Source organism: Thermobia domestica, chromosome 3, assembly GCF_964235325.1.
Source record: "Thermobia domestica chromosome 3, izTheDome1.hap1.1, whole genome shotgun sequence".
In the NCBI taxonomy this organism is placed as follows: Eukaryota; Metazoa; Arthropoda; class Insecta; order Zygentoma; family Lepismatidae; genus Thermobia; species Thermobia domestica.
Genome location: NC_137456.1, coordinates 43,610,910 through 43,626,007, shown reverse-complemented (window position 1 = coordinate 43,626,007; position 15,098 = coordinate 43,610,910). Strand labels below are relative to the sequence as shown.

General features: G+C 37.8%; 1 protein-coding gene across 1 annotated transcript; it reads left to right on the top strand.

Moving 5' to 3' along the window:
* The first annotated feature begins 5,095 nt into the window (after positions 1 to 5,095).
* Positions 5,096 to 5,950, top strand: LOC145681759 (uncharacterized). Its single transcript, XM_081753372.1, has one exon. It carries the CDS (start codon positions 5,096 to 5,098, stop codon positions 5,948 to 5,950), a length of 855 nt encoding a protein of 284 aa, XP_081609498.1.
* Positions 5,951 to 15,098: the final 9,148 nt, after the last annotated feature.

Here is a 15,098-nt window from a genome sequence, read left to right as displayed (position 1 = left end):
GCCACAGTGGAATTTAGCGGTTTTCTGGAAGTTTGTGCATTTTCTTAGCATCACCTGACATGTGAAGGTGTTTTTCTTCATAGCTCTTGTTAAGATAATCAAATTGTATGTACTGTATATAATTTATACAATTGCAGCCAATTGTAAGGTAACTGAGATCTATGTAGGGTAATCATAGGCCGGAAAACACACCATTGTTATATCGCCTTATGAGCTATGGTTCCTGGAATGAATTTTGTAATTAAAATGGAAAACTATTTTTAAATATAATATTCAAAAATTATTTTAATAGCTTCTGAATTTGAAATTCAGCAATATTAGGCCTACTTAATTTTTGGTCGTTTAATCTCTGTCAGGCTTTTGTTGCGATTTGTTTATGGGGGTAAAATGCCTTTGAATATTTTGTCAAAAGTAAACTGCAGAAGTGTTTATTTCAGGTGAAATTTGAAATTGAAATTGTTTCTTGTTTACCAGTATAATATATATTTTTTACATTCCTTATGGATTACCCTCGAGACATAAATGACATTGGAATTAATGACTTCTGTCAGAATGGATATGAAAAAGTACAAACCTGTTTATAAAAAAATATTCAATTCCATGAAAACAAAACCTCTGCCCAGATCGCATGATCATTATTACTTGAATCTTCGTTTTCAGCATATGAATACACATTTAGCATACATAAAACTTGGCTACACAATAGAATATGATAACAGTGATAATCAGAATTCACAGAGAGAACAATGAGATGAAGACACACTTTCGCAGTTATAGTAAAATTGGAAAGAAAATAATAGTACAGGATGCATAAATGAAATATTAAAAGTTAAAATTGTCTATTAATTCGAATTGAAAAATTTTAGTGCACTATATTAGCACTATTTCATAATCAGAATCATTATCACTTACTACCATATGGAAATAGTCAGAGTTTAAACAACTGTCACCGTGACAGTTCGTGCAAACTGTAGTGCAATACAGTCCCTGATTCTTGCAACTACACTGCAAAGTTACACGTTGAGTAGTTGAACAGCTGCATTTAATAAGTCGAAGAAGGGAACGAGGCGCTGGAAGTTGAGATGTTTTTTACTGAAACCAGCAGTTACTCTTTTATTTGCCATCTCCAGTGCAGTGGGTCTAGAATATTTCCTAGCCAAGTCTGGACCTGATGATACACTCTTTCACAATGAAAGGCACATGAACGATGAATTGGCGGTAAAGACTCTGGTTTCAATTGAGTTAATATTTTTTTTCTACTTTCTGAGTAAAAAATCGAAACCGAACATCGTTCAAAATTTCTTGCTTTCTTTTCCATATATCATGGCTGTTGCTTACTGTGATTACTTCTTCTGAACTAGTGGAATTCAAAAATACAGAAACAAGTTTCCTGAAGTATTCATCTTTTACCAATGTAATCACTTCACCTTTACCAACTGAAATCAGCCATGACGTTGTGTCACAGCCAAGCAGTGAACGGGTAAACGATAGGTTTGTTATGTTTTTTTTTTTTTTTTTTTTTTTTTTTTTTTTTTTATCCAATTGTTCTCTAATGCATTTTACGTCGTAGACAAAAGTTTCCTTTGAGTTCCTCTTAGAATCTGAACACAAAAATTTTGTAAAGTATGTTCACAGCATAATGAATAAGTAGAACAAGCAAATCAGCACAATCACAAATTACAACTGTAGTCATCTTCTCTGCTGAAGCAATTGCTGTTTTTTTGAATTTTCGTATCAGCATCTCCCTGTGCTTCAATGATATCACACCCGATACACCTTTATCTTTCTGCAAGGTACTGAAAAAAATTGTGTTTATTCTAAATATTAGCTATGAACACATTTTTTAGCTACAACCTTTGTTTCTGGTGGGAATGCTACAGGAGGTTCAACTACAGCTCTTTGTCGACGTTGATGGGTTTGGGACTTCAGTTCCTTTGGGTTCAGTTCCTCATGATTTGTATTCTTGTATTTCTTCTCAATGTACACGTCATAACTACTAATCACATTGCTGAAAAATGCCTCTCGTGTCCAGTGCATGCAATGTAAAAGTGAACCACCGTGAAGAACGTAATACATTTTGTCATCAGAGAGAGATTCACAATATGAATATTTCCGTAAGGGATGCGCCAGTTGGGATTTGGGTGTCTCACGTATAAGGCCTTCCTTGTCAAAAAGTGATGCTGAAAAAGTGCACAATTCATATGTGACAGTTCATCTTATTCAAATTAACAACTATCTCTTCTCCTTGTTCAGAATTGACACACACCACTAACAATATTTCTCAAAGGTTTTTCTTTGTCAAATACATTCAAGGAAGACAAGAAATGCACTACTTTCTCAACATCTGCTAGATCCTTCTCTTGCTTGTTTGCATCTTCTATCACCTGAAACTCACTGATATTACGATTCGTGTTTGTGATCTCTTTCATAGATTCATTCATTTGAGCGAAGAGAGGTCTTAACAAAACCCACAGAGCTCTCTGTTGCTCTATCATACCTCGTCCATGAGTCAAGCCTCCTCGTCCCTTCATACTTTTCATCAGCACCTGTTTAATTACTAAGTCAAATGGCAGTCCACCCCAGAAACAATCAATTCTTCGGACAACATGATACCCTTCACAGAACTTTCTGTACAGGTCAGGAGATGAATGTTTTAACTCCAACATATTCTGTAGACACAATCTACAACTTGTAGTGTATGCTCTATATTCACTTGCTGCCAAGAATGGATGTAAGTCCTTCACAACTGATAAATGCATTAACCAGTTCCCAATATGTTCAGCCTCTAATGGATTCTCGAACATAATCTCCCATTTTCATATACTGAACCAATAATGAGGCTGTCCTGTATTATTTTTAAAAAATGAAAAAAAATGAAACCTTCTCTTTTAAGCTTTCCATTGCCTTTGTTGCATTTAAAAGCCCCTTTAATTCTAACATAACTGAAAGCACCGATTTTTCAACAGTGACAGCTGGATCATTTTCACAGTCAATAGCTTTTCTGAAAAGCATTGCGAACAAAGATTGGAATATTATGATGTTCACTTATCGCCCTTGCCACTGCTTTTCCAGAAAGTATATGCTTCACAACACTGCTGTCATAGATAAATTCTAAAATCTCTTTAAGTCCAGACTCCTCCATGATATAGCCGATGGATCCCATTAAGCTCATCAACAGGTGAAGTTCTCCCAGACGTATAACCATTTTCTTCAATGGACGTCTTCCTTTTCATTTGCTATAATCCCATGTGCTTTGTGAAAGAGGGGCTTATCGAATGTCAGTATTGGAATGGCATTATTCTTTCGAGCGTAATCATACACGAACCCAAGGTAGAGTATATGCAAGACTCGTTTGATGTTTCCAAGTCTATCACAGGAAGGAAAGTTAGAGATGACTTCTCAGGATGATCTCCTTTCAGAAGGATTTGGCATGTACCAAACCATATGGGAACAGGACGCTCTAAAGCATGAGACATACTCCACATCCAGTCAATGTTCTCAGTTGTGTCTGTAAATGTTTTTCTTTTATTGGAAGATATAACAGATGTCGGAATTTACTTGCCAGTGCTGGGTAATCTTTGATATTAATTCGAGCTACTTGCTGGATATCTTTGATTGATATATCGTGACGGGGCATTGTGGTTCTAATCTGAACTTCTGGAGTGGTCATCGCATTTGTGCACGACTCCGTGAAATGTCCCATACCCATCTATAATTTGGATGTTGTCCACATTGTCTGTTGCATACTGAATGAAACTTCCTTGGTCCAAATCATGGTCAACAGATCTGTTGTCTCTGCTGCACGCAGTTGATAACGTTGTATGTCGGAATAAGAACAGGAAAATCCCATTTCATGGAAAAAGTCAACTAGAAATCTTGAACCACAAGAAGGAAACAATAAGAGGAGTTAAAACATACTATTTTCCTCGTTGTGAACTTAACATTGGCTGCAATTAATAATACATGATATCAGGAGCAGCCCAAGGTAACATTTTCACCTGAGGAAAGTGAATTTTTGGCATCTTCCCCGTATGGCGACGCCCTGGCCAATCACCCGGGGTGACCAGCTCTTAGTCCATCTTTGTATGACTTCTATTATCTTTACAATCATTATGACGTAAAATTTCTCATTTGAATCACATGCGATGATCAGAAAATGCATATACTTTATGAAAACCGTTAAATTACAGTATGGCGACCATTTTCTAATATGACGGCCTTATGACAACAGTAGCGTTGGTAAACTTTATTTCATTGTTTTTATCGCTTATTTTTCAGTAAGAAACAACTGTCAGACTTTCTGTTGCAACTTGTTTGTGGTTCAACCTTATTTTTACCCGACTATATAGATACACCGTTAATTTATTTACTTAACAAGTAGCTAGTTTCTTCCATGTTCTCGATTATCCCCTAAAACATATTCTTAAATAGTAAGTTTTATTTTTGGCTAAAATTTCACCACATCCAAACCGGAACTCGGGAACCAAAGGTGTATTTAGAACTACGTATATTTCACATACGTATTAAGCAACTCAAGGCCTACTTCCATGCCTAATATGGTTAAAATTAGATGTATTAAATGAAAAAGGAAGAAGAATAGGATGGAAGGAAGAGAAAAGTAATGATTCCAAGAAGAAGGTAGTAGTTATTGGAGGAGCTGAGATTACGAAAGAAGAAGAGGAATTTTTAAAATCTTTGAGTTTTACGTCCCACGGTTATGCCGGTTAGGCTAAAGGAGACGGTGATTATGAGAAATGAATGAAATGGTGGAATGAAGAAAGTGGGAGGAAACGGGAGAACCCCGAGAAAACCCACGCACACGGTGTTTGTCCACCACAAAGTTCACTTGGCGGGAGCAGGGATTGAACCCGGGACCCCATGCACCAGAGCTGAACGCTCTACCACTGAGCCACCGCGGCCCCGAGGAATTTTTAAGTCTAGGATACAAGTTTAAGGTAGTCAAATATAATACAGACATACAAGAATTGGTTTATGGCGCGGAAGAAACTTTACAAGAGATAGAAGATAAAGAAAAGGTTAAAGAAGTAAGAAGAAAAATAGTGAAATTAGTGAAAAATGTTTCAAAAAAGAAGAAATGGAATCAAATGAAAATGAATTACAAGGTTTAAAGAGAATTAAGAACAGGAAAGACATAATAGTGGAACAAGCGGATAAAGGGGGTGCAATAGTGGTTATGGAGAAAGGATGGTATGAAGAGAAGCTTAAGCACTTGAATAACATTACATATGAGGAAGTAGCAGAAGCAGGGAAAGAAGAGGAGAAGAAGATAAGAAGACAGGTAACAGAAGAAGGTATAAGAAAAGGATTCTCAAAGTTTCTTGATGAAGAAGGAAGGATACCGAAGATGAAAGGTTTTCCTAAAATACATAAGAAGGAAATAAAACTAAGACCTGTGTTAGACTGTAGGAGTAATTTCATGGAAGCATTGGAGAAAAAGATAAAGAAGATTGCAGAAGCTCTCAGAGGAATTCAGGATAGCAAGAGGGCAGTTAATTCAGCAGAAGTGAAAGAATTGAAAAAAGGTTTAGAAACCAGAAAAGAAAGAACTATTATGTTTAGTGTGGACGTAAAAAGTATGTTCCCCAGCAGCAAGAGAGAAGAAGTTGTAAGAGTAGTGGACAAGGTAATGAAGAACAGAGAAATTGAAAATTGGAAAAAGGGGAAAATGAAAAAAGCTTTAAGATTTGTGTGGGACAATAGTTTCTGTAAGATAAGTGATAAGATAGTAAAAATGAAAGAAGGGTTGAGTATTGGATCATGTGTAAGCCCAGTAATAGCAGATCTGGTAATGAATGAATGGGAGAAAACAGTGATAGAAAAAGGTGGTGATAAATTACTATTGTTTTGTAGATATGTGGATGATTGTTTTGGAGTTTGGAAAGGAACTAGAAGGCAATTAGAACAATTTATTGGAGAATTGAAAAAATGAAATGAAATCTTTAAGTTTTACGTTCCACGATTATGCCGGTTAGGCTAAAGGAGACGGTGATTATGAGAGATGAGTGTATTGGAGAATTGAATGACGAAAGAAAAGGTATCATGTTAGAGGAGGAAATAGAAAAAGAAGGTGTAATAAATTTCTTAGATATCAAAGTAATGAGAACAAAGGATGGAAATTTTATAACATCGTGGTTCCAAAAAGAATGTGCAGCAGGAATTTACTGCAACAAAAGAAGTGATGTTGATGAATGAACAAAACTGAATTTAATTAGGAATATGGAAGAGAGGATCAGAATGATAAATATGAAGGAAGATCAAAAGGAAAAAGATTTAGAAAGACTATGGGAACAGCTGAAAGAGAATGGTTACAGTAAAAAGGACAAGTAAAAGAGCAGGAAGAGAAGGAAAGAAATGAGAAAGAAAAAGAAAAGAACAAGAAGAAAGGTTGGCATGGTATTGAAAGTGCAGGGTTGATATCAGAGAAGATAAGAAGAATTCTTAAGAGAGAAGGTATTAAGACGTACAGGAAAGGAGGAATGAAGATAATAGATATCATAAAGAAAAAGAAGATGAGAACAGCAGCGGAATTATGTAAAAAAAAGGAGTGATATATGAAGTACCGTGTGGGGTGTGTAATAAGGTGTATATAGGGGAAACCAAGCACGTAGAGGAAACAGGTCACGAAGTAAACTGGGAAGGAGCGAATATATTGAAATATGAAGGGAGACAACTGGTTAGGAAGTGGAAAGAAGCGAAAAGGATAAAAAAAAAAAGCTTACTATAAAGCTATGAACTTGAATAGTGGTCTGAATATTAATGAAGAGTGGGAAGACATATTAAAAAGAGAAGAAAGAAGAAAGGTAGAATATAAGGACAATATAGGGTTAAATTTATTTATGCGTTTTTACAATATTCAGGTAATAAATTAGTTTTCAATATTCAGGTAGAAAATTTCAATATTTAGGTAGTTAATTAGTGTTTATTTTAGTTAATATATTTTAAAAGAAATATAAAGAATTCTTAATATATTATGTATGTTAAGAATTTAAATGTTACGACAATGGATATATATATATATATATATATATATATATATATATATATATATATATATATATATATATATATATATTGAATTGTAAAGAAAAGTGATTCCTGATTGGTAGAGATAACAATTGATGTAATATTATTTAAGATTTCAGTTGGATTAGTAGTCTGAAAAAAGAAGTGATATACTTCCGAAACTGTAACATTTCTAATTAATTTATAATAAACATTATAGACAGCCTTGTAAGAAAGTTGTATTTAGTTTGTGTTTAAGATGGACACAAGGCCTTTTTATCATAATACTGTAATATACTGTAATATGCCTATCCCCCTCCCCTACGTTGTACCATAAAAGTGAAATGATAAAAGTCATTGGGTGGTTCAAAAGGTATGAAGTCACAGACATAATCATTTTCATTTATATGTATTTCTCCCACATCATGACGTCTTCACCTTGGAAGGCTTATTACGAGACAAGAGTTGGAGTTACCTTGTCTCGGAAAGTATCAGCTCCATTGGAGGAGCTATGCCTCGTCTTATATCTTTCCCTTCATTCTGTCTATCTTTCTGTTTAACGCCGATTTAAGCGGAAATACGTGTTCCGATGTCCTATTTAATAAAATGACTGACGTAGAACGATACCTCACCAACAGAAGATTGTTTCCTTGTAGTGCAACTTATTACTCCAAGAACAATTCACTGACGTCAAAGCTACGAACTTGCGGTCAGGGAATGCAACAGCATTTCACCATCATATGTATATGTGAGAAGAAAGGCAGTGGCGTAACATTGTGATGTTCATTTCCAATGACGAAGCGTACTATAAGGCTCTGAGGCCGGGCATACCCTGTTTTCTACCGTATATTTTCTTTATCTTCGATTTCTTATAAAATAAAGTCAATATTTCAACATTTCAATTTTTCGGTAAAAAAAGGTAGTAGGTTGGAAACACTTGGAGTCCCTTCCGTCTGAGCCTCACCAGCTCGCTAGACACGCTTACGGGCTATGCTGCTCAGGGCGCGAATCTATTATTGCTGGCGTTGGGAAGGTGCGAAGGCTCGCCTCTAGGAGTTTGGTTTTAGCGTTGAAGGCATCTTTCAATGCTAATATGTTATAAAATGATTTCCTTAACACGGAGTAAAAAAGTTTCTGTGTAGAATTATGTACAGTAGAGCGTCGATTATCCGAAGTAATTGGGGGGCATGGGTGTTCGGAAAACTGGTTTGTTCGGATAATCGAACTGAAGGTTACTGTTTGCACCGTGAGAAGCTCTTCTTGGGGGCGCGCAATCCTTCAAACTGCGCGGAGCGACACGCCTCAACTCTAAGCTGGCGCAGCTGTTGCTGTGAACAGCTTTGATACTGCCGCTACTTCTACAGCCAGTGCCAAACCGACAGAAGTGTGCTGATTGTTGAAACACAACGACTGGCGGCTTGGCCGGTCAGCAGCGCCTTATGAAGGCCCCATTAGAAGCAATGTTCCGCCAGCGGTGGCTCAGTGCGGCGACTACTGTGTGAAACTTGGTTTGGGAGTGAGGGGGATGATGGACGGTAGGGTGGGAGAGTAACAGGTGCGAGCGAGTACACAGTTCGGTTAACCGGTCGTTCGGTTGACCGACGTTCGGATAATCGACGCTCTACTGTATTTCTATTAGTGGTGACTTTTTAAATTTAGGTATATACTCTCAGGAGTTATTCAGGCTAGTTGTTTATTTTTTCCTACATGGGGCCTGGTCCATAATAGCTTGTAAAGTGTAATGAAATGAAATCTTTAAGTTTTACGTCCCACGGTTATGCCGGTTAGGCTAAAGGAGACGGTGATTATGAGAAATGAATGAAATGGTGGAATGAAAAAAGTGGTAGGAAACGGGAGAACCCCGAGGAAACCCACGCACACGGTGTTTGTCCACCACAAAGTTCACTTGGCGGGGGCTGGGATCGAACCCGGGACCCCAAGCACCAAAGGTGAACGCTCTACCACTGAGCCACCACGGCCCCTTGTAAAATGTAAATCTGATACTTTAAACATATGTAGAAATTTACCAAATGCTACCGTATGGAATAAAATAAGAATATTTGTGTGTAATTTTAGTAGTTTTTCATTTCATAGAATCAGTGGTGTATTTACTATTATGTTTCGGGGGACTTTGCTTGTTTCGGGAGGGATAACTTTATTCCTGGAAATGTGAAAATTCTGCTATATACATAAAACAATAAAAAAAATAGATAAAATTTCGGTGAGTACTTAAGCCCTAAAGCCACTCCCTTAAATATGCCATTGCATAGAATACAGTATGGAATACCTTGCGTTGATTCAAATGAAGTTTCTTCTGAGCATTAACATTTCTAGTAAAGCCACTATCACGTGATTCATACTTACTTTAAAGTGGGAGATGCAAGTAACAAACGCTTATCCAAGAAATTTGACAGCTAACAGTAAGAATGTACTTTCTTTTCCTCTCCCTCTATTTTCAAATATGCAGGAAATGAAAACAGCATCTGAGGAGGAAATTTCCCTCATCCCACCTGCATATCCCAGACAGAAGAAAATATGAACTGCACTTGAAAATATTTGTAGTGGACTTAAATGGGGATATTTGTTTATAGGGCCTACCCTACTTGTGGGATTACGCTTCGCCACTGTTTATTTCTGCAGAAATATTTTGTTTTCTCTAACCAACACGGCAGCCTCTGGGGCGAAGGATCCCTGGATTAATATTAGGCTACATAAATTTGTGGTGGACAGAATCGTGCCTGTGGCTTTCCTCACGGTTCTTCTGCTTCCTCCCACCTTTTCATTCCACCACTTCCTTCATAGTTATTCAGTTTCAAAAATCTTAAAGTAAATTTTGCCGGGTAAACTTCCCGTGTAACAAACATGTTCTGTTCGCGTTCAGTCCGGTGCCAAACACCATTCCCGAACTGCAAACGCACCCCATGCTAAACATGCTACTGCAGTTCTGCACCTAACACTCCACCATATTTGCTCTGAAGTCAGTCCCCACTTTTGTTATAGTAGTAAAAATTTATTATAGTAAAATTTTCACGGTAGGCTTGCAAATGTATTATAATGTGGTGATGAACTATAATATGGTTGGATCATCCCCCTGAATTCTACCGCCCCCCGTACAATTTTGGGCTGGCTACCGGTCTGCCATTTTACATATCGAAAGTGATAATGTGTACCAAGTTTGGTTGAAATTGCTCCAGGTGTTTCATAGTTATGATAGAACACGCACGCACACACACACACACACACACACACACACACACACACACACACACACACACACACACACATTTATATATATATGTATGGAGTATGTTCAGTAAAATGGGTCCAGATGCATGAATGATGCAAGTACTTAGAAGTAACAGAACATAACTAAATCTAACTTAACCCAACCTAAAGTAACCTAAACTAACCTGAACTAACCTAAACTAACCTAATATTAGTAGGAATAAGCGAAATTCTATCATTTTTTGGAAAATTATGCTGGACCCATACACTAATATAACATAAACTAACCTAACCTAAACTTACCTAAACTAACCTAATGTGAACAGGAATTAACAAAATTGTAAAATTTTTTTAGAGAAAAGAGCTGGACCCCTTCTGCTAAACGTAGACCATATATATACATAGATAGATAGATAGATAGATAGATAGATAGATTAGATATAAATATAGATATAGATATAGATATAGATATAATTTTTTATATTCGATAAATAGATGGTGCGTGTTTCGTTGCAGATAACAGACTTACTCCTATAGTTTGGGTTGAAATTAGGGGCAGATTTGCCAACCATACGATAATTTATGGTGATATATGATAATTTAAACCTTAATGCTATATATACGGTAATGCCCTTGCGATAATAATTGAATATAAGAATATTTTTAAAATGCACATTTTTTTTTTCAGATTTCAATTTGTAAATAAGTTGTAGATATACATTCAATAATTATGAAATACACACACACACACACTGAAGTTTGAGGTTTTTAACAATCATTCTTGCTAAGATAAATCAATAATGATTTAAGAATTGACAAATGGCAACCCTGTATCCATTCTTTAAATTCAATTACATTTGCAAGAGAGTGGAAATATTGTTGTTGTTCAGAGCAGTGTTAATAAGCATTTTTTTTTAAATAGTGAGAACAGTGATGACGATTTGGAATTCGAAACTGAAGATTACTAGATAAATTTATTATATACGAGGCGCATCCAAAAATAAGTTTCCCACGCGTCCCATAGCTAGGAAACCGTATGTTGCGCGAAGCGACTGCGTGTACGTGAGAGAGTAAGGTCCTAATATGGCGCATGTGCCAGCAGAACTTCCCTAATTCTCTTAGTAGCGTCGTGGCAGTGATTGAAGATTGGCGTTCCTATTCCAGTTCCCGCCGCATGTGAAGTGCGGGCAGTGATAAAGTTTTTGAATGCACAGGGCATAGCACCGATTGAAATCCATCGTCAGCTGTATCGTTGCAAAAATGTCAATGCTGACCCTGTACGCCTTGCTTTGTGCTCTAGGGTCAGTTGCTTCAACACAAAACTTCTTGATCAACAGGCACTCCGTGACAGTGGTGTGCAATAAGGAGCGGAAAATCTGGAGGAACTGCTTGCTCATGCCGTTAGGCTCATGGACCTGGCACAGCTAACGATGGATTTCGATTGGTGCTATGCCCTGTGCATTCAAAAACTTTATCACTCTCCGCACTTCATACGCGGCGGGAGCTGGAATAGGAACGTCCATCTTCAACAACTGCCACGACGATACTAGGGAAGTTCCGCTAGTGTATGTGCCAGTTAGGACCTTACTCTCTCACGTACACGTAGTCGCTTAGCGCAACATACCCTTTCCTAGCTATGGGACGCGTGGGAAACTTACTTTCTGGTTGCGCCTCGTATTATTGCTATTATTAGTAGTATTATACCTGTTTCTATAATTATTACGTGACTAACGAATATACGATAATTTTCAAGACTAAAATCGATAATTTTATTTTCTTAGGCTGGCAACTATGATTAGGGAGAACGAAGGAGGAGGAGAATCGCTCGATTCTATACTGCACAGTATCACTACTAAATCATTTAAATATTCTACTTACAAAGATGAGCCAACTTCTTCGTCAGCAAATGGTACACTGATACACTATTTATATCTTTTTGATGTATAAGCTACTTTTTTTTTTGCCATTTTGTGACTCTAAGCGTTAAGTTCACAGCAAATGTTACTACTGGTCTAAAAGCGAAAAGGATGTTCAGAACGGAACCAAACTGTCCGTGACGTAACAATTTATTTTTAATCACATGAAACGATCATGCACTTGCATTGTGCTAGATATATGAGGGGAAAAAACATACAATGGATATATATAAAAAGGGGCAAACGGAAAAGGTAACAATGCAATTGATAACAATACTATTTTACTAATATTCAATGCCACTTCCTATGAATGCCTACAAGTATTCCTACACGTAACACTGCAGGCTGAACAATTTCAAATCTGAACGTAATAACGTTTAACTTCATCTTATTATGAGCAGAGGTAAAAGTGCGGGGGAACGCGGGGGGACGCCCTCTCTCTAGTTCATAAAAATATGTACGCCGTCTCCCTAGTTCATAAAAAAATACAATGGACAAAGATTGGCAGGGCGACGGCGTGACGTCATACCGCCATCTACCTTCCCCCCCACCTTTTCAAATCCACTTTTACCCCTGATTATGAGTGAACTGGGTTTTGAATATACTGTGTAATCCTTTTTCTCTATAATAACAATTTTGCAATGGGACACAGAAACCATAGAATCTTCAGGTATACACCTTATTATCCAGATATGAGACTACTTATTGACGTAACTAGGATATTTTCCTAAGGGAACAGGGATCTCTTATTACAGAGAATTACAAGAACCTTTCAAAAGAAATGTTTATTTTCTTTCCATGTTACATACTCCGGCTACCATAATCTCTTCGTCATTGTCGTTGAATTATGCTTAGAGACTTACTAGCAGTCGAATCTTCCCAATAATTTATTTCTCATCTTTACAAGTTTTTTCTCTGTCTTCTCTGGTAGTATATGGTCTGTCACTTGCAGAATAAGACAGGAATTCCTTGAGGATTCGACTGTGTATTGATTCATTTTATTTCTATTGTTTTTTACTTATTTTTTTCTTAATTCTTTTTATAAGGACCTCCGTGAAGTTGGCCCCCCATACGAAATTTTTGTCCACGAGATTTCACGTCGAAAATGGCCTGAAGCAAGGAGATGCGTTGTCGCCATTATTATTTAACTTTGTTCTGGAATACACTATAAGGAAAATCAAAGATAGCAACCAGGGCCTAGAGTTGAACGGTATTCACCAGGTTATGGCATATGCTGATGATGTAAATTTAATAGGGAATGACAGGAGAACAATAGAAAGAAATGCAGGGGATCTTATTAAACGCTTGCAGGGACATGGGTTTAGAAGTAAATGCAGAGAAAACTAAATACATGGAAGTGAGTCGGGACAGTATTATAGCAAATTATGGATGCGTGAAAATATTAAAGAGTACTTTTGATCAAGTGGATAGTTTCAGATATCTAGGATCAATACTAACATACGAAAATCATATTCACAAAGAAATTAAATGTCGACTAAAAGCAGGGAATTCGTGTTACTATTCGGTTCAAAATCTCTTGTCGTCGCGGATTCTGTCGAGGAATTTGAAGCTTAAAATATACAAAACAATAATCATGCCTGTTGTTCTGTGTGGTTTCGGAATATGGTCGCTTAGTCTGAGGGAAGAACATAGACTGAAAGTATTTGAGAACAAGATCCTGCGACGAATATTCGGACCCAAGAGGAACGGGAATGGGGAATGGCGGAAACTTCATAACGAGGAACTACATAATTTATATGGTTTACCCAACATTGTCAGGGTCGTCAAGTCTAGGAGGCTTAGATGGGCAGGTCATGTAGCTAGAATGGAAGAAAGTAGAATCGCTTTCAAAGTCTTGACTAGAAGACCAATCGGAAAACGACCATTAGGAAGACCTAGGCGCAGATGGGAGGACAATATTAAGATGGATCTCGCAGAGATTGGAATAGAAAGTAGAAACTGGATGCAGTTAGCTAAGGATAGAAGTCAGTGGAGAGCTTTTGTGAACACGGCATTGAACCTCCGGGTTCCATAGGCCATAGAGTTAGTTAGTTAGCGGCTACTCATAAGCCACACATTACGCAGGTAAATGCCAAACGACGCCTCGCTTGGTGTAAGGAGCGTAAACATTGGACGATTGAACAGTGGAAAAACGTTGTGTGGAGTGACGAATCACAGTACACAATGTGGCGATCCGATGGCAGGGTGTGGGTATGGTGAATGCCCGGTGAACGTCATCTGTCAGCGTATGTAGTGCCAACAATAAAATTCGGAGGTAGTGGTGTTATGGTGTGGTCGTGTTTTTCTTGGAGGGGGCTTGCACCCCTTGTTGTTTTGCGCCACTCTCATAGCGCAGGCCTACATTGATGTTTTAAGCACCTTCTTGCTTCCCACTGTTGAAGAGCAATTCGGGGATGGCAATTGCATCTTTCAACACGATCGAGCACCTGTTCATACTACACGGCCTGTCACGGAGCGGTTACACGACCATAACATCCCTATAATGGACTCGCCTTCACAGAGCCCTGACTTGAATCCTATAGGACACCTTTGGGATGTTTTGGAACGCCGACTTCGTGCCAGGCCTCACCGACCTCATCGATACGTCTCCTCAGTTCGGCACTCCGTGAAGAATCGGCTGCCATTCCCCAAGAAACCTTCCAGCACCTGATTGAAAGTATGCCTGCGAGAATGGAAGCTGTCATCAAAGCTAAGGGTGGGCCAACACCATATTAAATTCCAGCAGTACCGATGGAGGGCGCCACGAACTTGTAAGAAATTTTCAGCCTGGTATCCGGATACTTTTGATCATATAGTGTGTATATATATTTAACATTGGGAGGGGAGAGCAGGTTTGAAGCTTATTCTGGGGGGACATCAATTTCACTCAGTTTCCTTTGTGGCAATCGGACACAAATAATTACATTTCTTTCC

What these genes read in the sequence shown, in the direction of transcription:
- LOC145681759 (XM_081753372.1), top strand. Translation starts at nt 5,096, where the DNA reads ATGGAATCAAATGAAAATGAATTACAAGGTTTAAAGAGAATTAAGAAC.